Source organism: Neodiprion pinetum, chromosome 1 (genome assembly GCF_021155775.2).
Source record: "Neodiprion pinetum isolate iyNeoPine1 chromosome 1, iyNeoPine1.2, whole genome shotgun sequence".
Lineage (NCBI taxonomy): Eukaryota > Metazoa > Arthropoda > Insecta > Hymenoptera > Diprionidae > Neodiprion > Neodiprion pinetum.
In genome coordinates, this window is record NC_060232.1 from 6,139,036 (window position 1) to 6,162,663 (window position 23,628).

The 23,628-nt window shown below is 39.8% G+C and overlaps 2 protein-coding genes across 3 annotated transcripts in view; one reads left to right on the top strand and one right to left on the bottom strand.

Annotated features, from left to right (window-relative positions):
- qin overlaps positions 1-23,628 on the bottom strand; it is a 101,414-nt gene that overhangs the window by 9,294 nt on the left and 68,492 nt on the right. The gene's annotated exons all lie outside the window — the stretch shown is intronic.
- Positions 149-23,512, top strand: LOC124212384 (uncharacterized). Its single transcript, XM_046612327.2, has 3 exons — positions 149-498; positions 17,907-18,101; positions 22,201-23,512. The coding sequence occupies exons 1-3, from the start codon at positions 438-440 to the stop codon at positions 22,545-22,547; spliced, it is 603 nt and encodes a 200-aa protein (XP_046468283.1). The 5' UTR covers positions 149-437; the 3' UTR covers positions 22,548-23,512.

Here is a 23,628-nt window from a genome sequence, read left to right on the forward strand (position 1 = left end):
AGACCGAGGAACAAGGCTGCTATTGGAATGCCTCGGTAAGGTAGAATGAAACGAACCGTACATCGTCGTGTCTACCTAACGATGAAAGAGGAACTCGGAGGCCAGCAGCACTCCCTCCAATGCATTCTGCCGGCCGATGAGCGTTCAGCTTCAGTCTTTCTCGTTCCTACAGGCAGCCAAGACGCGGTTTTAAAACGAATCAAGCCGAGAAGAGGCTCTGAAAAATATTTCGCGTAGATCGTTATAGAAACGACGAGAGGGTTCCGCGATAACGTCGAATAGAATACGTGATTGGGGTTGCTTCGATTTCGAGGAATGATGCAGCGTCCGATCGGTTCGCGAAAATCGTGAAAATCGCACGAATTTTCATACGATTCTCTCTTTAAGTGAACAGAGAGAAAAACCCGTCGCCTCTACGCAGGAGAATCCCAGTGATCATGAGGGTTTTAAGCACCGTAGTAATTTTCATCAGTATTGATATTCTCCTACCTGCAACAGGTGAGTTTGGTACAAAAATTCGTCGACGTCAACAAATGTCAAAATTTTGGTTCTGACAACGTTCAAACTTCCCAGTCTTCCGCTGATCTCGTATGTTTGGTTCCACGCTTTTCAAGCTCTACGACAAGTGAAACTGAAAACGCGTAATTCCAATTTTCGTATGAAATAGATTTTGAACAGTCATATAGATTAACTAATACCCGACAATTTTTTTTTTACTACGATACCATTGTCTTATTTACAACGGTAAAAATTTCGTTGCGCGAAGTCGGTTGATATTCTATTTTCCTTATACATACGAATCATGCGGGACATTCCAGATTTATCCAAACACAAAATCGGAAAAATACCGTTAACGATATGAAAATATTTGTAGGAAAGAGTTAATAAAACGTAATTATTATTCCGCGGAAGCTTCTACGTATACCTACCAATGCATACGGTAAAGAATGAAGAGAAAAAAAAAAAAGCTCACAGATTTACTCGGCAACGAGGTAAACAACGGGTAAAGCTCGACTAGCGCGTCCCGGAATGGTGTTACCATGGCAACCGAATTACGGGATTTCTCTACCCGACAAGAAATAACACGGTACTTTGCAGGAGCCCATTTTGAAACTGTAAACTTATTTCCACGAATCCGGACAAACGATGAAAAAATATTTAATAAAAAAAACATTAAAAAAAATAAAAAAAAGGAATGGAAGGATACAAAATGCGTTGAAATTTAAAGGATCGTCGTCCCTGCACTCGGCACAGTTTTGTGGGCGTTCGATGCTCTCTCATATTTTTACACAGGCTAATGAACTTTGTTACCGATTCGTGCATACGCCGTATATGTATACCTATATGATACCATGGGCGGTGATCGGAGAAACACATGGGGATTGTGTCGTGTCTCTTAAAATCCTTGTCTTCGGGCCGCGCCTCGGGGTAAGAAAGCAAAAGTTATTATCACTGGGAGTGGTGTTTCGATTTAAAGCTTCTGCACCACGTAGAATAATGAATATCACATATTTGCCATTTAAACTTGTGCTGAAAGTTTTGACAAAGGATTGTATCAAGAGACAGGCTCGGTTATCCAATCCGTAACAGCGTTGGAGAACTAATTGTAACATGTTGCAAACATTTTGTTTTTTACATAATTCGTTTTGCAAATAACAAAAAGATACAAATAATCAATCCGTCAAATCGCTTTACCATTGAAATCGTAGCCTCTATAAACTGTTCTCGAATTATGAAATGTGCGAAACACGAAATTAGATTGATTAGCACCACAATTAATCCTTAACTCGATTGAATTGGATATTGAAATCGTTTAGATGGTAAACAGTTTCAACGTTTTTAGGTAACAAGTGGACGATTTTATTATGTATAAATATATTTTTTTTAATGTTCTTCAACGTTAACTTCGAATATCTGTCACGACGTTGTAAAGGTTACGTAATCCGATCTTCGACCGGAGCTAGCTGCGAAAGTATAGATATTGCAGCACGTGCTTTTTGATTGCAAATCTGTTTCGATGATTCATTGTCGGTAAGATAGAGATCTCGGTTATACCGTTATTAAAATGAATCGACGATAAAACGATGAGAGAAAAGTGCCGAACTCATTCATTTTAATCTCACATTCGAATATCGAATAAAAACACATCCTAGGCGAGCTTGAACATATTTTCTTGGTTAACGAGAGAGCGCATGTACCTAATCAAATACTCGAAAGAGAAAAGAACCCTCGGAACCTTCCAGCTTCTCTCCTCTCTCCTCTCCCGCTCTCTCGTTGTTCAACAAAACCGAGCGAATAGTCGGGAAGAACGCCTGCGGCCTGTCGGTCTACCAAGCACATTAACACGGTACGCGTGTGTTAAAAGTCTGACGGAAGGACGAAATATCAGGCACGATAACACCGCGGGAGTAAGTTGCACTTTGCGTGCAGAAAACACTGCATCGGTCACGGTTACGCGGCTAAGCGTTGTTGATTCAAAGGACAAACAACACGCGGAGAGGAAGGGATTTCGAAGGAGGGCGAGGTTGTCCGGACGACAAGGACTCCAAGAACAGCCTGCCAAAGGCGTTACGCTACGCAGCCGAGGGATCTTAATGGGATAAAATAAAACTGTCCGATACACACGTCCGAAGTGACAAATAAACAATGAAAATTAGGTGCTAAATTGACGCGTCTCGCGATACTTGGCGCGATTATCAACGCTGGATGAAATTGGTCCGTAAGAGATACGATCGTTTAGCCTGTATACTCGTATAATAGTTGACTGGTTGTTGATTACCTGGTAGTACATTCAAATTGCGCCATTGATGATCGGGCAGGAATTATTGCGGACAATTGTTGGTAAATCATGAGTAGTATACGGAGCGTTAGAAACAGACGTAAAAGTTTAGGCGTAAACGACCATAAAACAGCTTGGTAAGACCGGCGTCGACTTCGTCTTGTCACTTCGGATATACCAGATCTTTACACCTCAGCGGTTTCCAGCATTAAGACAATTTCGAGTGAATGTGCGTGTACGGCATCTTAGCTACGATTTCTTAGAGATTCGTATAAAAATTTCAAACGGCTACTCTTATTTCTAAATGTCTGCAAAGAGCCCCGAAGCGTTAAGATCATCGCGACTTCCCGTGAGTTTCTCGGTAATTTTTTATCGCTGAGAAGATATGTCCTAGCCCTATAACACAACAGGGATTTGGCTTTGAACAAAGCGAAGCGGAATCCTTTGAAACTCGGCTATAAATTGCACTATTTATTAATTTTAAATTATCCAGGCTAGTAACGCGCACGTTTCAAGCCGCTGTTTCGATCGCTGTATTGTACATAGACTCGTACACAAGCTGAACGGATGCTTGGAAACTGAGAACACCGCATGACTCACTCGGAACAACGACGTTTGAGAGATTAATCTCATGATCTATGAGAAACAGGGATTATTATGTACGACGTTAAGCTCGTTACGTGTATACTGTATATATGGTGTATATATATATATATATCGAGTGACTCGTAGGTTCGCAAAACTTTGCAGTAGCAACCCATTTCCTCGTTTGTTTCACTATAGTTCATCACCTTGGCCTATTCCTTAAGCTGGAATAAATTGTTAGGAATTGGTTAACGGATTGAAATAACGGAAATGTAGTTTCGAGACAAACGTCCGTTTTATAATTACATTATCGCAAGTTTGATAACGAGCGACGCATTTAAAAGAAAATTTAACTTTGTCGAAATTAAAGCTGTTATCTAACGTTTCAACTTTTATATATGAATTTTACCCGTTAGATAGATTTCAATCGCCGTAAACGTTGTTTCCTCGTCGATACCACGATTTTTTTGTTTTTGTTTGTTTGCTTTTTCTCTCGCTTGAACCATTACGTCATACTTCAACGATAAGAGATGTGTATTATTAAAAGAACGCGGAACTATCGAGAATTCTCTAATGATGAATTTGCTAGCCTTGAATTCGGTTTTTAGCCTCCGATTCTTAGCGTACGTACGACGATAGGTCTTGCATAACACGTCTACGAAGAATAACTTACAGCCTCGCTCGATCCACCGTCGCTTCGTCAAAATAACTTATATTACTAATATCACAGTGTGTAACTAACAATTATGCACTCGTAACGAAAGGCAATTAACAAGTCGACGCACGCTCGTACATCATCAAGTGTGCGCTTCTTGGCAAAGTTTTGTACGATTTGCGTTAAAGTTTAAACGGATACGCAGAGATACATGCATATACCGTTGAAATTCGTTGCGACACGCAGAAACGAGAAGTTAGCACTTGGTTGACGACGGAGTTGCCTCGTTAGATAATTTGCAGTAAGACCTGGAACTGTAGTTTTGTCAAGTAAAGCTGTGTAAACGATGAATTGTTTTTTGTAAATATGCGCGTACAATTTCACTTAGTTGTTATGTAACAACACTACAAACTACGATAGTAACAGTTAATCGCCCAACAATCAAACCGAATGATTCCAGACAGCTGAATAATATTTACAAGCAATTAAAATACGGACAACGATATCTCGGATCTCTGATCAAAAGAGCCAAGGCTAAAACAGCGGCATGTTCACCAGCATTGTTGTACGAAGGCCCGAAACGGAAAGCGGATCAAAAAAAGAGACATAAGAAAAAAAGGTCGTGGGAACGAGTGATTTGACTCACGTATAATAATTATCGAGTTATTGTATAAGGTATAAAGTACTCGACGTGCCTCGAGTTTCAGAATACCGAGAGACGACGTGATTGGATTCTGTTATACCTAGAAGGAGAAAGAAAGTACCGAAAATTTGAGAAATAAAAAAAAAAAAAGAAAAAGAGAAAAAACCGCAGTCTGTTCCTTGCGGCATGTTTGATCGTCGAAAGGAAGAAACTTTTTTGCCATGTTTGGTGATATTTTGCGTCACGTAGACCAACCGAGAAATTTACAATCTGAAACAATTTTTGTTTTTTTTTTCTTGTGCGGAAGAATATGAAACTGAGAAACCCTGTTATAATGGTTCTGCAGGCCCGACGACAAGTCGAGGAGCAGGGAGAAAAAAAGGATGTAAAAAAGCAAACTGTAGAAAGAACAAAAAAGGAAATCGTGCACGTAGGTACACAAGAACAATAAACAATGCGAATACGGACTTGCTGGCTACAAGAATGAGTCATTAAGTCATTCTATCCCCATCATGTACGAACGAAAAACGAAAAGTAACCGTAGCCCATTTGCTCGCATGAGACTTAATTGCAAGTAAAATATTACAAGCACTTTTTTTTTCTCTTTTCCTCTCTTCTCAGGTAGAAGTTTAGATTCTAGTCTCAAAACTGACGTGGGAATTTTTTCGATACGGACAATTACATGTCCAGGTCTCGTAATTGGCAAATTAAGAGAAACTGCACGAAAGAAAAAAGGTCCAGTCGAGAGCCAACTTCTCCACTAAAAAAAAAAAAGTATTACACATACTATAATCGAAATCTTGATCGATTAATGATATTATGCGCGAAAACATAGCGTTTTAATAACATAAACATACGGAAAGAAAATTACTTATAATCGATGTACAGAATATCAACGGTCAAATATAAAGCGAGCAATGAGAAAAAATTAGCACAGTTTTTCCTCGATATCTGTGAGTGTTTGTAGCAGTAAATCGTAGTTTTCACGAGTTGCAGCCAGCCTGCATTTGACCAAACTGCAATACAACGCGTGACTGTATAAGAATAAAAATCGGCCTCGTCAGAATGCGGATTTGTTGCGTACGAAGGATGATGAAGAAAAAAAAGAAAAAATAACTGGACAATCGAGGGGACGAATTACAAAGATGCACCACCTTAACCCAGAAATCTCGCAGCAAGACGATTTTCAAGGTGAAGTCCGGTAACGGCGATACAGCGTAAACGCCTCCGCCTAATACGAGCCGCAAAACGTGCGCACTTTCACTATTGTTTATTTCTTACACAACCATTAAAGTCTCCGCTTTGATATTTACCACACAGCCATTCGCGTCAAGGGGACTTATCAAAAGTCGATAAAGACGAAGGGGTTCTTAAGCCACGTGCCGCAGGCGTGTAAACTGTAATATTGAACGCCCATTGCGAACACTGCAAGCATTATTCAAAACGCGCGGCGTTTCATTGTGTAACGTTTACAAATTTGGACCGAATTTTATTATTATTACACAGCAGCAGCAGCAGCAGCACTTTGCGCAATATTCACTACGTTCGCGACTAGACTAATATTATTCAACCTCCGATTAAGGTACTCGCATTGCAACGCATATCGTCGTTCGTCAAACGCGAATTCGACAACGTGGTCTTTGATTCGTCGCAATGTAATATTATTCATGCACGTCATTTTTACGTCGCATGTGCGTCTAAATTCCTAGATGTATGAATTAAAAGAATGGCCAAAAATAATCGATTATATTTTACCGATTAACCGAGTATGATACATTATTTTTTAAACTCGCTTATTTTTCCCAACAATCAATTTTTGTTTTTTTACTCCCACGAACGAAGCAATACAATATCAATTCTTCTCAATAAAGTATCAATTGTTATCATTGTCATACTTACCAAGTACCTGTTTGATACAATAATCGACAGATATATGCACACTTTCACCTGAAACTGTAAAATATTTTTAACGAAACTGCAAATTATCAAAAAACTTTTCCGCTACCAAGACTACGTACTGATATTTACGAAATTTTGGTTTAATATCAATCGAGTCGTGTTCCATTATTTTTAGTTTAGTTTAGTTCAGCGGCCATTGCTAGTATGAATTTTATACGGCTCAGAATTACCGAAGAATTCAATTCCTCGTATTTATCACTGAAACTTCGCTCATTGTCGGTAATTTTAGTTCTGTTTTTTCGATCCGTGGGACGAACAGCGTCATTTCGTATTAACACGCACGTCAGCTGTATTTGTCCTACGAGCTAGAAATTCAATCCACGCACTTGCTTGTATAAATATAAATCCAATTAAATTGAAGCTTTTTCAGGGCGAAGCGAATTTAAAACGATGAATAAACATAGAGAAAATCTAAACAAAAAATAAAAATAAAATTAGAAAATTAAAAAAAAAAATCAAAATTACCGTCAATTCAGCCTCCGACTGCGCGCCGGCGGCACGAAACGGAGTTGATTTTCCTACTTAATTTAATCAAATCGATTGACCTGTGCACGACTGTAATCGTATTTACGCAGCGAGGCATGTAAAAGCTAAGCCGCAGATATTCATTTTCCATGTACATGCGTACGTACGTACCGACAAATCGTGATTATTCGCCTGGTATCCGGAAGTGCCGAAGCAGCCTGATATTATGTAATGGTCGATAACCCGGGGCACTGATTGTAAGTATTAATAAATATGTTTAGGTTGCAGGAGCTGAACTTGTATGATCATCGTCGTGTTATAAAATGAATCGGATTCTTTATCTCAATAAGTTTTTTATTTTTCGTTTACTTCTTTTCTTTTCTTTCTTTCTTTGCACAGCGCTACATAATTTACGAACGTTTTACTATTGCACATACGGGAAATGCACACATGTGTGTGTATATATATATATATAGGAAGAATTGCCGTAAAATAAGGATCCTTAACTCCTAATGCGTCTGCAGTGTGCAGGAGAAAGAAAGGCGAGGGCAGCCAAGCTACTGCGCTCAGTTATACGAATGCGGTAGTAAAATCGGAAATTGTTACAACCCCCGGTTCAGTTTTAGCGTCGGATTTACGACACGAACTTTTCTAACAATTTCTTCTCTCTTTTTTTTTTTTTTTTTTTATTTCTTAGTCGTCTTAGTCGTCTTCGTCGTCTTGCTTCCTTGTTCCTTCTTGTAAGTTTTTTCTACAATTCATTCGTGAACCAAGTTAAATCGGCCAGCCTGCACGTAAACGTTGTATGATAAATGAGACGTTGCCTTATTCTATATAAAAAAAAAAAAAAAAAAAAAAAAAAAACTTCAAAATAATCGCAATTAGTTCCGCAAATTTTTGCAACGCGATGTTGTTTCAACGATTAGCAAAAACCTATCGATTACACGGTATCTCTGTATATATATATATATATATATCTATCGTTTATAATAAAAATGGTTTACTTTACACGCTGTCGAAATCGTGCCGACGATGAGAGAAATTCATGGCTTATTGATAGGTGAGGTGGAGGGGCGTTAGAGATTTAGATGAGTAATTATTTGATACGCAGGAAAGATTGGGACTCGGTTTGACACATCGGCCTGAAAATCTCTGTAATAATTACTTGAATATAAAAAATGACGGTATCAAGATGTCGGTGTGCGTTACTCGATTCCCTGTTATCGTCACGGCAAAGTACTTACGCCGTGTGATGATGTAGAAATAGACACATGAGCCATCGTCTAGGGCATTAATAGGTACAATAATAGTAGGTGGCACATATATATATATGTACACATACTATGTATGCATACATGTGTCTAGATCGACAAAAGCAGCAGACGCGAGAGAGCCAACAACAAATGTCTTTGTACGGGCGATTTTATCAGGAAATTTATTTTTATGAAAGTTATTTTCATCCTAAACGTGGTGTAGAAAAATTCGTAAGATCTTTGAAGGCGGTGGTAAAGTAAGAGAAAGATAAAAATAGAGAAAGAGAAGGAATGAATTGAAAAGGCGTAGCCGAGTGCATATATATGCGTGTATATATGTACACATCTATCTCTGGCATAACGAAGTATGTATAATAAGTAGGACAGGTATTAAAGAAGAAAAGTTGGAAAAAGTTGAATTCATACAGCTTCTTCGACAATTATAATCATTTCCCTTCTAACTTGAGAGAACTTTTTATAAGATATTATATTTTCTTCCATCTGTATAAGATTTATCGGAACTTTTACATATTCCGGGTATAATCGTGTTCGTTCATTGTTTTTATCATTATTATTATTATTATTATTATTCTACTCATTTCAGCCGCAATCTAATTAATAAGCAAGCGATAAGATATAAGAAAGTTTTCCCCGTTAGATGAAGCTTTCTTTTTATATTCGCGATGAGAACGCTTTAAAAGATACTTACATCTGCGGTAACGTCACCAGAGATTCACATTGTGCGTGTGTACTGTTACATGACAACGACTGTTTGTCGTCGTCGGCTTCGGAGGAAAGTCAAGTTACACGTAATAAGAGGTGAAAAAAGCTTTGCAATTTGACAAGGTTTCGAGAACACAAAAAAAAAAAAATTCCCGGCGCATATTCGTGCGAAACGGAACGGTGTATATTATTGAATGAATAAATCGAGAAAAAATGGTAAACTTTTTATTTTCCCGTAACGTATGCATGCGAATGCATCAAGATATGCACCGTGCTGTACACGGACAATGAATTATATTGATGGCTATTTGTTATTCCTACGTCAAATTGAGAGAGCCTGTGATAATCTTCTAGGTGTACATGTACGTATTCGTATATGTATACGTATAACACATCCATACGTGTTCAATCGCTAAATTATAATAATGATATTCAAATAAACGCAGACAATAATACGCGACTGACCGATCAATTAAATATGCATTAATTTTGTTCGATTGTAGACTCATGGCGCGAAAAGCGATATATGCGAAGGATTCCTAGTTGAAATTTCGACGATATTACTGAACAAAGAGGGAAAATGAAAATAAAACAAACGACACAATTGTACCGTTCGACGTTTCAATTTCAAAATGGCATATTTGTGCAGTATTGCGAAAAAAATATTCCCCTCGAGGTACGATATAACGAAATAAGTATAATAAACCATCCAATTACATTTATCGATTTAATTAACCGGTCAATTTCCACGATCCATGTATCAATTAGTTATCAACATCTGTACTTACGCGACGTATCGGACATTATTACATTTCTTTCGAATTAGTAACGCGTCTTTCATCATATCGCTGTACAGTGATTAAACTTAACAACGTGTTTTCCAATGGGGCTTACATCCTTGCAGCATAGACAACTGCATAGACAGCTTTGACACACGAAAGAGAAAGCAGCACCAGCAGCAGCGGCAGCAGCAGCTCGAGCCTAGGAAAGGTTGGAGCTAGAAAAGAGCTGGTAAATCGTGACAATGCTGTTGGCAACGTAGAAAAATTCCCACTCAATTAAATAAGACGCGTGTATGCATGTACGTGTTTATGTACAATGTAAAAAAGGAACCTCGAGTACATCGTACGGAGAATTTTGAGATTACGAACTTAATTGGCCCGCGTCGGTATTTTTCGTTTTCAAATCCCCCCGAGTCGAATTCGCGATATTTCGCGTTTTATGCGAATTTCATGAGGAAAAAAACGAACTGCCAAGATTTCATCGTTTCACGATTACCGTTGTAGCTGCGAAGCGTCAACTTGTTGCATAAATCCTTGTACTATACGGATGAAAGAGAGGGAGGGAGAGAGAACGATATATGTAGGGAAAGAAGAAAGGTTGACGCAGCATCGGAGAGGGAGAAAGATAAGAGACCTCTTCGACTACAGAATGAGCAAGATAGAACTCGCCGCGCCTGGCATTGACCTGCTTGCCGAATACATTGCATACATATATAAATATTCTGGATATCACAGCTCCGCTGTAATATTCGTGTGTCCCTTCATTCGTTCATTCATTCATTCGTTCATTGTTAAATCGCGAGTCTGTCGATTGTTTTATCCATACCTGACCCGCGTGTATACGATACATATGAAATATAATGTTACATTCGATATCTATCGGATGTGCAAATCTAGCTTTTACAAAAACTCACGAAATAAAAAAATTATACAATATAAATGAATATCATAAAAAAAAAATATATTGGTCACTCATTTTATTACGAAGCAAGTTTCAACCGAGGTCTGCGGATTCTACGGACGATTTTTTTTTCCCACCGCGGTAATATACGTACTTTTTATTTCCCTGCAGGTTAAAATTGTCAGGGCGACACTCTGTATAGATGAAAGAGAGATAAAAGAAAGGAAAAAAACCACCTCGTGTGGGATAGACACGCGTGTTCGTGTGTATGTATTTATGCATGCGCATCAAAAATACACGGACACGGAACGCGTGAGAACGCGATGAGATTAGTTTTACAAATTACAGCCGACCCGCCGTTACTGCAGTAGGAAAGTTATATACGTTCGTACAATAGAGGAAATGGAGGGGGATTTAGACACAAAAAAATTACGTGGAAAATGTGCCTAGGTTTGAATGTTCGAGGACTTTATTTACCCCCTCTACTTTCTTTCGCAGTCTTTTCGCTTCCCGCTCTCCGCAAATTTCCGGTTCCCATGCGAGAGAGAAAAATCGAAAGCCTGATTTTAACAGATCGGTCAAATATTGAAATTTTTTCGATTTTATTATCAATCGTCGAAGTAACAAAGATTTCAGAGTATCGGCCACGAATGAAATGTGTACAAATATCGATAATAGTGCAAATTCACGAACGCGTGACATACCCTACGAATAATTTCGTCGTTTCTAAGACGCGACGGGAATTCCAAGGGTGAATGTGAAACGACGCAACAGGTTAGAGCGAAACTGCCGCAGAGACAAATTGCTTGAGCCTCTTTTTCTTGCGGTCGCGTGTTTGCTTTGGGGTGATTCTTTTATTCGCATTTTACCGCGCGTATAAGCCTCGGAGTTATAAAAGTTTCACTATTCAAGGTATTCAAAAGATGCTACTCGAAAGGTTTTGACTCAGTGAAAAGCCTTACATGCATTTATGCATGCACACGGATGAATAAAAACATTTTTTCAAAGATTTGTTAATTTGTTATTAATTGTTTTCTCTCATTGTCAGCCGATTCGAACAGCGATGCGGAATTGCAAACATTCCGCTTTTAAAATATCGCGAAACACCGACAAGAACAAGTAGTGAAAAATTCTACTCGACAACGTATATATTATAAGCTTAAATGGGCACGCATAGACGATGACCTTGTTCAGGAAGTTGTTCTGATTTTTTTCATCCTCCTTCTCTCTTTCTTTGCCAGACATTTATCAAGTCTAGAGCCTTGGCTGATCTATCTATGCTGTATAAGCATGCATTTCTCTTCATATAAATACGTCCACTTTATACATGTATATATATATATATATAGACTTAACCGCAACGCGGGATTGATTCTCAACGATTTTTCAATCGCCCGCATGCGGAATGGAACAAAAAGCGCCAAATATCGGATCGAAATGTACACACAATATACATGTATATTCACTGATAAATTGCGTTGGGTAAGCCGGTTAACTGAACCGGTACATCAGAAAGTAGTGAATTATGGTTTGGAAGATAAATTTCAATTTCTAATGAATCAGCGAAAAATTTAAGATCGGAAATAATCGCGAGGTGAATCGAGGCGAGGAACAAAAAATGAGTTATTGTAACTCGGGGTATAATTCATCAACTCAAATCTTGAAATATGCATTTAGCTATACGTAAACATTGAATTTTCCGTTTTATGCAACTGCACAGTTTCGCCGAAAGGTTCAGCAATTAACGTGGATAGTTTCTTTCCGAAATAACCGTTTGGTCCGAGAATATTTACAGCGCAAATTTAAAACAAATATAAAAATAACAACATTTATGTCGAGTAAAAAACAAGTGTGATTAATTAACGAATTTTCTACCGTTCCATAAGACGAAGATTGCTTCAGTCATGGCATATTTCAAAGTGATAAATGCTGTATACATTTCTATAAATGTATGAACTGGATTTGCAGATAGAAAAAGTATAAATGGCAATCCTTAAAATGGTCATCTTTCCACAAGCCTCGTGGTAGCTAGATTAAACCTCTCGTTAGAGTTTCACAAGCCAGCTTATAAGCAGCAGCTTAATTCGTTAATTGGACACAATGAGGAAAGAAATTTCCTAAATGAATCAACCTCTGCAGCGTAACAAAAACTCGCCTCAAGATACTTGCATCGGTAAACTCGAACAATTAATTAAACCGCGCGTAGTTCGCGGCATAATCGTTGAAACGATATTTTTTTTTTTTTCTTCTTTTGTTTTTTATATGACAAAATAAAGTTGCAATAGAAGACGAAAATGGCAACCACGCTAAAGGAAAACCTTTTGTGCAAAGTTTCTCAAGTAGATTCTTTCACTCGCAATATATGTAACGCGTCAACGAGAATCGACGTACTCTTGTGTAAAACTGACAAGTTTTTTGGTTTAAAAACTTGATAAAAACTTCAAGGATCAATCAGCCCCGAAATCAAGGTTAGAAACAGTGGTCAACAATTTTTAACAAAATCTTTACCAATGTTATTACTTACTAGTCGAATCTCAGACAATCCTAAAGCTGCGAAGTAACGATTATTCTAAACGTGCATCGTGTTGAAGTAACGTTACCAACTTCAACCTCATTTATACCAGAGAGAGTTGAAAATGATTGGACTCTGGTGTATTTCTGAATTGAAGAAAAATTTGATGCAGGTACAAAAAAAGTCAGTTCAAGCGCCAAATTGTTTTCTCGACGAAAAAAAAGTAAACTCGTTGGCTCAAAAAATGATTTCCAATTCCCAGGACAGAAAATTGATATTTTCAATTTTTCCATGACCAAATAAAAAATCCCCAACGACCTCCTTTAAATACCCCGACATGTCCTGGTTCGTGGCCACCCCGTCTCTTCCCAACTTTCGATTTACACGGTCCAGTCGATCGATCCTCAAGTCGAGTCTCTCGACGGAGGGAAACGGACGACGATGACGAGTTGAATGCAAAAAGGTGACCGGGTGTCGACATTTGTATGCATTGCATCGAGTGCAGTATTTCCTGGGTCGGTGGTGAGCCCGAGCGGTTCCAACCCTCGGCCAACACACTCGACATCTCCGAACCGTCATTTCTCCTCCTTCCCAAGTATCGGCGACGACGGTACCTGCAGAAGGAGCAGCGACAGCGACAGCAACAGCAACAGCAACGGCAGCCAGCACCAACCGCCTTTCGCGTCCTGATTACTGTTTTCCTTCGACACGGAGTTCGCCACCTCGTACGCCCGGGGGACCGCACTTTGTCGAGGCAACCTATCGGAAAATAGGGAAACCAGCTTGACGGTTCCCCGCACGCTCCTCTCCTCTCCCCCCCCATCTTCTCTCATAAGCCGCGCCCGCACCGCGTGGCGTTAGCCGAGGATGGAATGAGATTCCACTTCTAATCACGTTTTCCACCAGCGGTCCTGCAGGAAAGTCGTTACGTAGTTGACACCACGCGACGGCCGTGACACCGTCCGAGTTTAGAGCATCGTCTCCAACGGCCTTCCGCCGCCTCGATAACGCCCCGACGAATTTCCATATCTTGACCAATGTCAGAGTACGGTATAGCCGCAAAGCGACGTGGACCGAACGCCGGTCACGATTCCAGGCTACCTTGAAAGGTGTCTTTTGCGCGATTCGACGACACCGTTAATGAAACACGTCGCAGGTACCTCGCGTATCTGACGCACGCAACTTTTATAGGCAAATGCACGGAGAAGGAAAGTTTTCCAATTCTGCAGGTACCGACTTAGGATACGGCCGAGCGCTTCTACCTTGGCAACGATGCGGAATCTTTACTCCCGGGATGTTTTTTTTTTTTTTCATTTCTTTTTTATTTTTTGTACATACCCTTCTTTTCAATAGCTAGTCATTTTTCTTTATTTTTCATTCGTAGTTATTCTCTTTCAATTTGACTACACGGAAAGTTGGGATTGATTGTGAAATGAATATACCGTCTAGTCGTGGTCGGGTGATCGTGTTTGGTATGTGAATGAAAAGATGCGAGATGAGGTAAAAAGTTGGATGAAAAGTTTGCCGCAAATTGAATCGTGACATTTATTCTCAAGTACCTATACATGTCTGGTATTCCTTTCAATCCGCACTTTCTAGCGAGAATTTCATTTCGACTATATGATAATAAAGCTGTCATTGTTACATTTTTAGTGTCAATTGTTCAACTGTACGACAAGATTATAAGAGAGACGGTATACCATTGTGAATTTCTAAAACGACGTCGATTAATGAGGAAGTAATCAATTAAACCGTGTGCGTCGAGTTACGGAAAAGCCGTTCAATTTGTACGAAGAGATAACCATGAAGAAAAATTTTAGATGCATGTACATGTATGTGTATATAAGTACGTATACGCAAAGCCGTTCGAATTGGAATTACTAATGAGACCGTGACTTCGAAGTCGAAGCCTTCTTAGGTGTGAAATAATTGGTCCTGAGATTGAAGATGGTGCGAAACGGCGCCGAGGTTTCCAGGTACCGATGCTGGTATGTCGACGAATTTACTAGCTGAAGTGAAGAGCGCAACAAACGCTCGGCGTGGAAAAAAAACAAACAAAAAAACATTTAACGCGAGAATAAAAATAAGAAGCGAACGTGATCCACAAAAGTAATATCAACGGTGTCGTCTTACTTTCGAAATCAGAGACTGGACTGCTTTGCAAAAAACAAATTTGAAAAAAGAAACTCGCAGAAAACCGAGGGAATTCAATCACCCAGTTTAACGATCCTTTTCAGTCTATAAAATTGAAAGGACTTTAGAAGGAATAAATTGAATTGCACCAATGGGAACAAATTTTCCGCGTTCAATTACACAAACTTCTGCTATACCGCGTGACGCGTAAAGCTGAGGAAAACTGTATTCCGCTTGCATTTCGGAATGCCGATGATACGGTGATTCGTGCCGACGAGTTTCCTACACTTTTTCAACGACGCTGAATCGACCACGTGTCTTACGAGGAAGGTATCCCGTTCTAGTTTTTGGTCTACTCTGACATATTAAAAAAGAAACGAAATCGGAGTGATCGACCTGGGACAGCTCCCTTGCGAGTCCCGAACGGGATGGATGGAGTAGGAGGAGGACAAAGTGGACGAGGAGGCATGCACGATACCTGGACGTTCGGAAACAGAAGTGGATTCGCGGGACGCGAAACGCGGCACGTTCCGAACGCAAACGCAGAGATCCGGACGTATTATCGTTTGCGGAATGCGTGACCACGGGGGGTATTAACGACCCCAACCAAAGGAGAAAGGGGTCACGCGTGACTCCGCCGTGTGTGTATTTCACTCGTTTGCCTCCATCCCTGCAGCGTGCGGGATATTAAACTGCACGCCGTGCAGGCGTTCATAACGCGAGCGATAATAATTGTTTAGCAATGCATGATCGCGGTGAGTATGATCCGTAAACATTTTCCATTCTCGAATAAATAAATAAATAAACGAATGAACGAGTGATACTTTTTTAACATTACGTACGAGCACAGCTATGTTATATCATAATTTTCACAGTACGCATAAATCAACGATTTGCCTCCATCGCCTATAACTGTATATATTCGCGTAGGAATAAATTTGAATTATTGAGTGATCCCTTATCCCGGGAATTTGTCACGTGCTTTCCCACATTACGTTCAAATTATTATTCATCAATATCGTCTGATTTCGTTTGTTTATTTGCTTCTTTACCCCCTTCGTTTTGTTCCTTCTTCGTTATTAAACAAACGTATTCTGCGTAAGGTAGGATATCGTAAAAAGGAGGTGGGAGTATTAAACTGAAAATCATAATAACGTCACTACGCGCCTTATACTTGACTTCGGTATCGTTCAAACTTTGCTTTTCACTAGTGCCCGTGGAAATGTACTTTTTCCGTTTACAACGAATCACTGCACTTTGCATGCTTCGTAACGACAAACACGAGCCTGATATATAAAACGCGATGATGCCACGCGGGATAATCCCTTCTTGCAAGAGCAAAACCTTTCACCTGATATGCAGCGTGAGGCACGCACTTAAAACAATTCGAATTCGAATATTTTTCATTGGCACTCGGCCATAAGTCAAGGAGAACACCGCCCACGATATTACGTCAAATCGATTGCATCGTCTTGATCGTTGCGCAGACAATGGGTACGTATGCAGGTTGTAGATACGAGGCTCTCGACTTAAAAATTTGCCATTCGGTACGTGCGTAACGGATTCATAATCTGTCGACATAATCAACGATACATCATGACGAAATTTTATTTTGCATTTACCGCCAATGCAAGGTGGAACAAAACGAAGCCTTTGTCTCTTGCATTCTTAACAGGCTGCGGACCCAATTCACGATCGTCACAGTTTTCATCATACGTATGCGTGTATTTCTCTCTGCATGTTCGGCATTGAAAAGTATGAATTATTTATATTACCTTTTAAAACATAACACTCTGTTACTAATCAAGAATGAATCAGAAAAAGGGCAATCTTTCTATAATAATTTAGCAAGTTAGCGAGATTAAAAGAATTTGCTTTGTACCGTGGATGAACGGGGAAAGAAAACTTCGTCATTACGTAACTATTCGATAAAAACTTGGAATTCCATTGCAGAGAGCAATGCGTGTGTAAAAGTATAAAAGTATAAAGTATACTTAGAGCAAAGCGAAGGTATTTCAATGCGAATTAATAATTAGTTCATTGCTAACGACGATAAGTAATCAATGTTACGTTGGCTTTCTGGTGAAAAAGAGGGAAGGTAAAGGAAGAAGAAAACGAAGAGGTGAGAGCAAAAAAAAAAAAAAAAACTTGCTCCCAGTAATCAATTCAGAAAAATCCAGGGACACTTCCCCTCGTTACGTCGACTGTATAACGAAGTCAATTATTTGAAAAGCTTCTGAGAAGTTTTCATCGCTCTGTACATGTAAATCCACGTACCTATATATATATATATATATGAATTTTGCCAGGTTAATAATAAATTTGTAGGCATAAGATACATCGTACATGTATGCGTAATATGTACCAAATCTACCAACCGTACCTACCAAAGCACGCGTGAGGGCTAAACAATTTTTTCTCGATCATTAAAAACAGTTTACACAAATATTTGCTCGGAAATTCATAACGTAGGTGTTATGTGTAGGTATGTATGAAACTTGACGCAATTATTCCAGACGGAGTCGAAGATCGAGGCCAGAGCGGATCGAAGATCACTAAAAGGACGAAGCCTCTCGACCCGGAGGAGGAGGATTATTATTACGACGATGTAGACGAGCGGAACAATCCAACGAATGGAGCGCCAGTCGCGCCCCCAGGATTTCTGAGTCCTTCGGTGAGAGAGTACCTGGATCTTGGTAAATCTATACCCGGTAAGTGAATAAAATTCTGGCAAGACGTTAAAAAACCTCCCCCAACAGTATCCCAATTATTTATCCGTCACGACGGACACCCCGATCAGGTGTCATGAAAATAACTATCATTAGTTAGTTATCGTCCGCTGATGCAGAAACGAAACTAAGGTAAAATGTCGAACGAGTTTCGTCGTAACGCCGTATGGATTTAATTGAAAAAGAGTCATATCAATAGTCTCGGACGTCTTATACGGATCGGCGATTGAATCAATATAGCAGCCGGCATGTCTAAAGTTATCTCATTGACCTGACGATTCTCAATCTCCTGAAGGGTTATGCTATTCCTGGCAGTCTGGTATAGGATAATGAAATACCTCTCCCTCCAGACTAGATCAACGTCGAGGAGATTCTGGTTTCGCGTCACGCCGGGACACACGCGGAAACATGCACGAACTTACACATGCACACACCCCTGTTACCGCCCACAAGTATCACGGATGCATCACCGCGATGCAGAGCTGCAGCTTGCGACGTGTGTGCGGCCTTGCAGGGTTCACCACCACCACCACCACCACCAGCAGCAGCAGCAGTTTCATCCGCTTCACTGATTTTACGATGATGGGCGAGCGGAAATGTAAAAGAGAAGCTCTAAAGCTCAACTACGGTCCTTCATTTGCCAAACATGAGAAGTAGATTTTCATGCGAGATAACCTTTCCCGCCTTCCTACTTCCCATTTACCTCTGCTGCTGCATCTTCCTATTCCTATTTCTATTTCCATCTCTATCTCTATTTCTATTCCTATTCCTCTTCCTCGACGTTTTCTCACCTGCCGCACCTCGGGCATTAGGTGACGGCCAAGCTTGCCGCCCGTCGTGCGTAAAAATCGAGACCATTGCAACCCCTGTTGCCGAAGAAGGAGTATCTCTCTCCAGACTCTTTATAACCATACGGGAATGGCTCCATCATGTCATGTCCCCGAACTCGCGTAGGCGTTCCTCCTCTTCACGCAGCATTTTCATCCTGTCCGGGTGTGCCGGTAGTGTGTACATCGATGCCGATGGTATGGTTAGTGGTGGTGGTCGTGGCGGTGGTAGTTGTGGTGGTGGTGATGCATACCTACTGCCATTCACCTAGTGCTCTTTTGTTTTGGTTGTCATAGTAACCGGTGGTAACGTCAAACGTCGCGGTATTGAACGGGATCACCGCTCTATCCCACAATGTTTTACAGCTGCAGGTGCGGATGAAGGAGGAATGTTTTTTTACTTTTTTTTACTTTTTTTTTTTCTTCTTCCTTCTACTCCTTTCTACTTCTACTTCAGTCTTTCAGACTCCATCGTTCATTTCGAATTGTACACTGTCCCAGTAATCGGACAGCGATGCCATCAAAGTTTTGCATAGTTGATGAAGTCTTTGGAAAACTTTGACAACAGCTGTATTTTCTGTTTTCGAGTTTTTTTTCTTTTTTTTTCTTTTTTGAGGGCGGGAGGGAGGGAGGGAGGAAAGGCGAAAGGCTTTTGTTTCACAAATAACCCCCGATCTCGATCACTAAGAGAGATACAAGGTACCACAAGAGAGGAGGAAAAGATGGAACGAAACAAAATGGCAACAACAGTAATTCGAGTTTTCAAACTGAACAGAGAGGTTTGCCTGCCCCGAACCGCGGAGGAATTTAGGTACCTACCTCGGTGACTCGAAATCGCTGCCGGAGTTCATTTTATAAAAATTAGAACACATAACTCCAATTAGGGTGTGTGCATGTACTAATTGCCAGATATTTATCTGCATTCTCCGCTCTCTGTTGTACATATCCGGCAGCCTGCCCACTGCGGCCGTTGTATAAAAGCTTGAAACGATAATAATTCGAACAGCGCGCGTTCGAACAAACAAAATACACAGAATAATAAAACCGAGTTCACGTGAAGTTTTGAAAAATTAACGTTATATACGCACGTTTATACACTGGGAAATCATTGCGGATTATTGACAAAGACAATTCCACGCCACGTGCAAAAACAAAAAAAGGAGAAATTTTTAAATACAAATTAACGTGATTAAAAGACCGTCGCGTTCGGCCCGATTGAAGAAAGGTTTTCTCTTCCTCCCTCTTGCAATAATTAAAGATTAAAAAATAAGTTTCACTTTTACGAAACGATGTTAATTATTCATTTTACAGTCATAACTCTACATATAATTGCACTACGCACCGCATGTACAAAACTGTTTGCTTATACGTGTAATACTAAATGGAAAAAAAACAAAAAAAAAAAAAAGTATCGCGTACCCTACACAAGGCGCAATTTAACTTTTAATACTTTGCAAAAGTTGTGTATGTAAAATAACATCGAGTAGTTTTCCCGTTCAGTTTTGTACTCTATTTTTACTTTTCTTCAATTTACCTTCGATTTTTTTCTTCTTCTACTTCTTCCATACCCGTGCCGCAAACGTTTCTATTTCGACTGCATCGAGCAGTGCAAGCTGCAACCTCGATGCGACGATTGGCGTGTGCAATAGATGTGTATGTAATATGTACGTATGGATGTATACGTAGGAACGGAACATATACGGAGAGCCGTCACTCCGCGGGGAAAATAAATTTTGTTGACAGGTTTATACAAAATTGCAAAGTTTCCTCCCTCCGACCAGCCCGAAGTACAGCAGCGAACTGAATTTACCCTTCGTGGATCCAAGATATAATTACTTGGAGCTAACTTGCGAAGATTCTGAAGTAGTTCACGTGTATCCGTATTATACGTGTATACGCTGGGTATGTACCAAGAAGCACGTTGATTACCGAATCAAACTCCGCTAATTTCAAGGCTCTTCGACTAGCGGGAAGAACGGAAACAGACCGTGCACTGCTTCTCTATATCTTGCGGTCGCTGACAGAGATCGAATCCCTTCAGCTAATATAGTCTAATTCTACCTCTATATCGATTCGAAACGCTGTTGTGAAATTGTACGATGCTATTGTCCGTCTTCAAAATCCCAACTTCCCGCACGTTATAAAATGGTCAATCGTAGCTAACGACATGCTGCATCGTTACCACTTGTAGAACGATTTACGCCGTATACCACGAAGTTGTCCCAGGAAGTTGAGAGGGAACCTGATTAGAGTATACACGTCGAACTCGCCATCTGAGAACCACTGACTCGTTTATTCATCGACAGTATTCGTATCCCTAATCATCTCAATTTTCGAATTACACAAGTAAGCAAGGACACGCGCGCGTTAAGGATACAGTATATTACAAATCATCCGTATTCCATACTTCATCACGTATACATTCGCTTGCTGGTAATCGGCTGAGAATGCCGTATACGTTGAACGGAATAACGGGTGGGGGTCAAAATCCCTAAAGACCAAAAAGTCGTCTGGTCGAAAACCCGAAATTTTCAAGAGACGAATTTTAAAACGAACCATCAGCGCACCGAAGCTGGGATTTTTGATAAAACAATTTTCCCGAAAGTTCATTTAACCGAACGCTTTCTTATCCGAAAATGTATTTTCCGAGCAGTCGGCGTTCCGAATAACCGAAGCACAGATTGTGGAGATGCAGAAAAATGAAAGTTCCGAAATTGAAAATTGAGAGAGGCTGATACTTCGGACACCCGCAAAACCGAAAAAAAATTAAATGTCGACGATCAAAGTTCCGTAGGAGCAAAATTAAGATTCAGAAAATGCAGAAGAACCAGAATGCCGAATTCAAACTTTCGGCATTTTCTGCAATTCTGTCGTAGCGGGTTTCGGGATTTCGACCTTTCGAGTCTTCGGTCAGTCGTTTTTGATAAATTCAGATTCGTAAATTTTCGACAAAGGCACGAGTCTGACATCTGAAAAGTCGAATTTTTAACTGTTCGCTGTTTTCTCAATTCAATATTTTGCCCTTCGTAATCTTGGACAATCTAGAAAAAAAAAAAAAAAATGTCGGTATAAATTTATTTATACATTTTTGCGTTCTAAATTTTCATTTTTCGACAGATCATCTTTTCGTGTTTACGGTCTGTCCACATTTTTGATCGTCGGTAATTAGACTTTCGGGATTCCGTCCCGTCGACTTTTTGATCTTTCGTATATTTGTAACCTACCCCGATTAATAACGATTAACTTTGTTGCAGGAAGGCCAGGAACGGATTACCCGGTCCTAGGGACAGTGCCATACACGAATTTTTACTGCGACGATCAAGCCTATCCCGGTTTTTTCGCCGACGTTGAAACAAGGTGCCAGGGATGGCATTACTGCGACATAGACGGAAGACAGGCGAGCTTTCTCTGTCCGAACGGTACTCAATTCAGCCAGGCAGTATTCGTCTGTGATTGGTGGTTCAACGTCAGGTGCGAACTAAGCCCCAAGCTTTACGCCATCAACAGTCGCCTCTACCAAAGGCCGACGGAAAGCCCGACGAGGCCGCATCGTGTCATAACCAAGGAGTTGCTCGAAAACATTTTCGTCAAGCGAAAATGAGAGGAAATCGAAGACGATACGAAAGAAGGGAGAATAATTTGAACAAAGATACGCCTTTTTACGAGAGGGTAAAAAACGGAAAATTCAAAATGGACAAATTACTATTCGATTCTTGCGGTGAATTATTACGCGTAACGATGTAACATCCTCAGTACTTAAACCGTATATATGGGGTAGTCAAAATAAACGTGGACAAGGTTTGACCTCGACCCCCATCGAATTCGTCGCCGATTTATTTCCTACTTCTACTCTACTCAAATATAAATTTTAAATTCTGAATTGGTCGTAAATAATTTTTGTCAGAATTTTCCGACAATCGCAAGTCATTGTTTTCGACGAAAAATGTACAAAAATCAATTTTTCTCAAAAACTACATTCTCGAAAAATTTTCAACTTTTTTTTAATTATCTTTTGACTAAAAGGAAAACTTTCTTTTACATTTCACGTAAAATCGCCCGGCCGTTGTTTGGTAGCAAGTTTCTTTTTGCACATCAATATGCATGTTATTCGGATTGTAACAATTGGCCGCAATATTTCTTCGATCCATTATTCATCCACTCAGTGAAAAAACGACGACTTACGATTTTCAGAAAATTCTGAAGAAATTGTTTTCGACCAATTTAAAAAAACAACCCAATTTTTTGCCAGATGCACAGTTTTCGAGTTCTGCAAGATGAGATCTAAAATACCTACTCCTAAGCGACAGGTGGAACAAAAACTGAAAAAATTAGAAAATTTTATACTTGGTGGAGTAGAAATATGAAATAAATCGGCTACCGATTCATTTGGACTACCTCGCGTGCATGCACAACGAATCGAAAGTATTTTACTTCATTTCAATATCAAATTATTTTTCGGCCCTCACGTTGTTCGTACAGGTTGTAAAAAAAAAAAAAAAAAAAATTAGGGCATTGAACTTTTGTAATACGTCACGAATCTTTGCAATTCACGACATCTGTTGTTGAGCGACGAATGATGAGAAATGTAAATACACGGATACGGTATTGTTACAATAGCTGTAGCAACTAACTAACGGTTAATTTAAAACATATTTTGTATTGTCAATATATTATACGTAAAG

Coding starts and splice junctions, on each gene's coding strand:
- LOC124212384 (XM_046612327.2), top strand. CDS start 438: ATGAGGGTTTTAAGCACCGTAGTAATTTTCATCAGTATTGATATTCTC. Junction 499..17,906: donor TATTCTCCTACCTGCAACAG/GTGAGTTTGGTA, acceptor CAATTATTCCAG/ACGGAGTCGAAGATCGAGGC. Junction 18,102..22,200: donor TCTTGGTAAATCTATACCCG/GTAAGTGAATAA, acceptor ACTTTGTTGCAG/GAAGGCCAGGAACGGATTAC.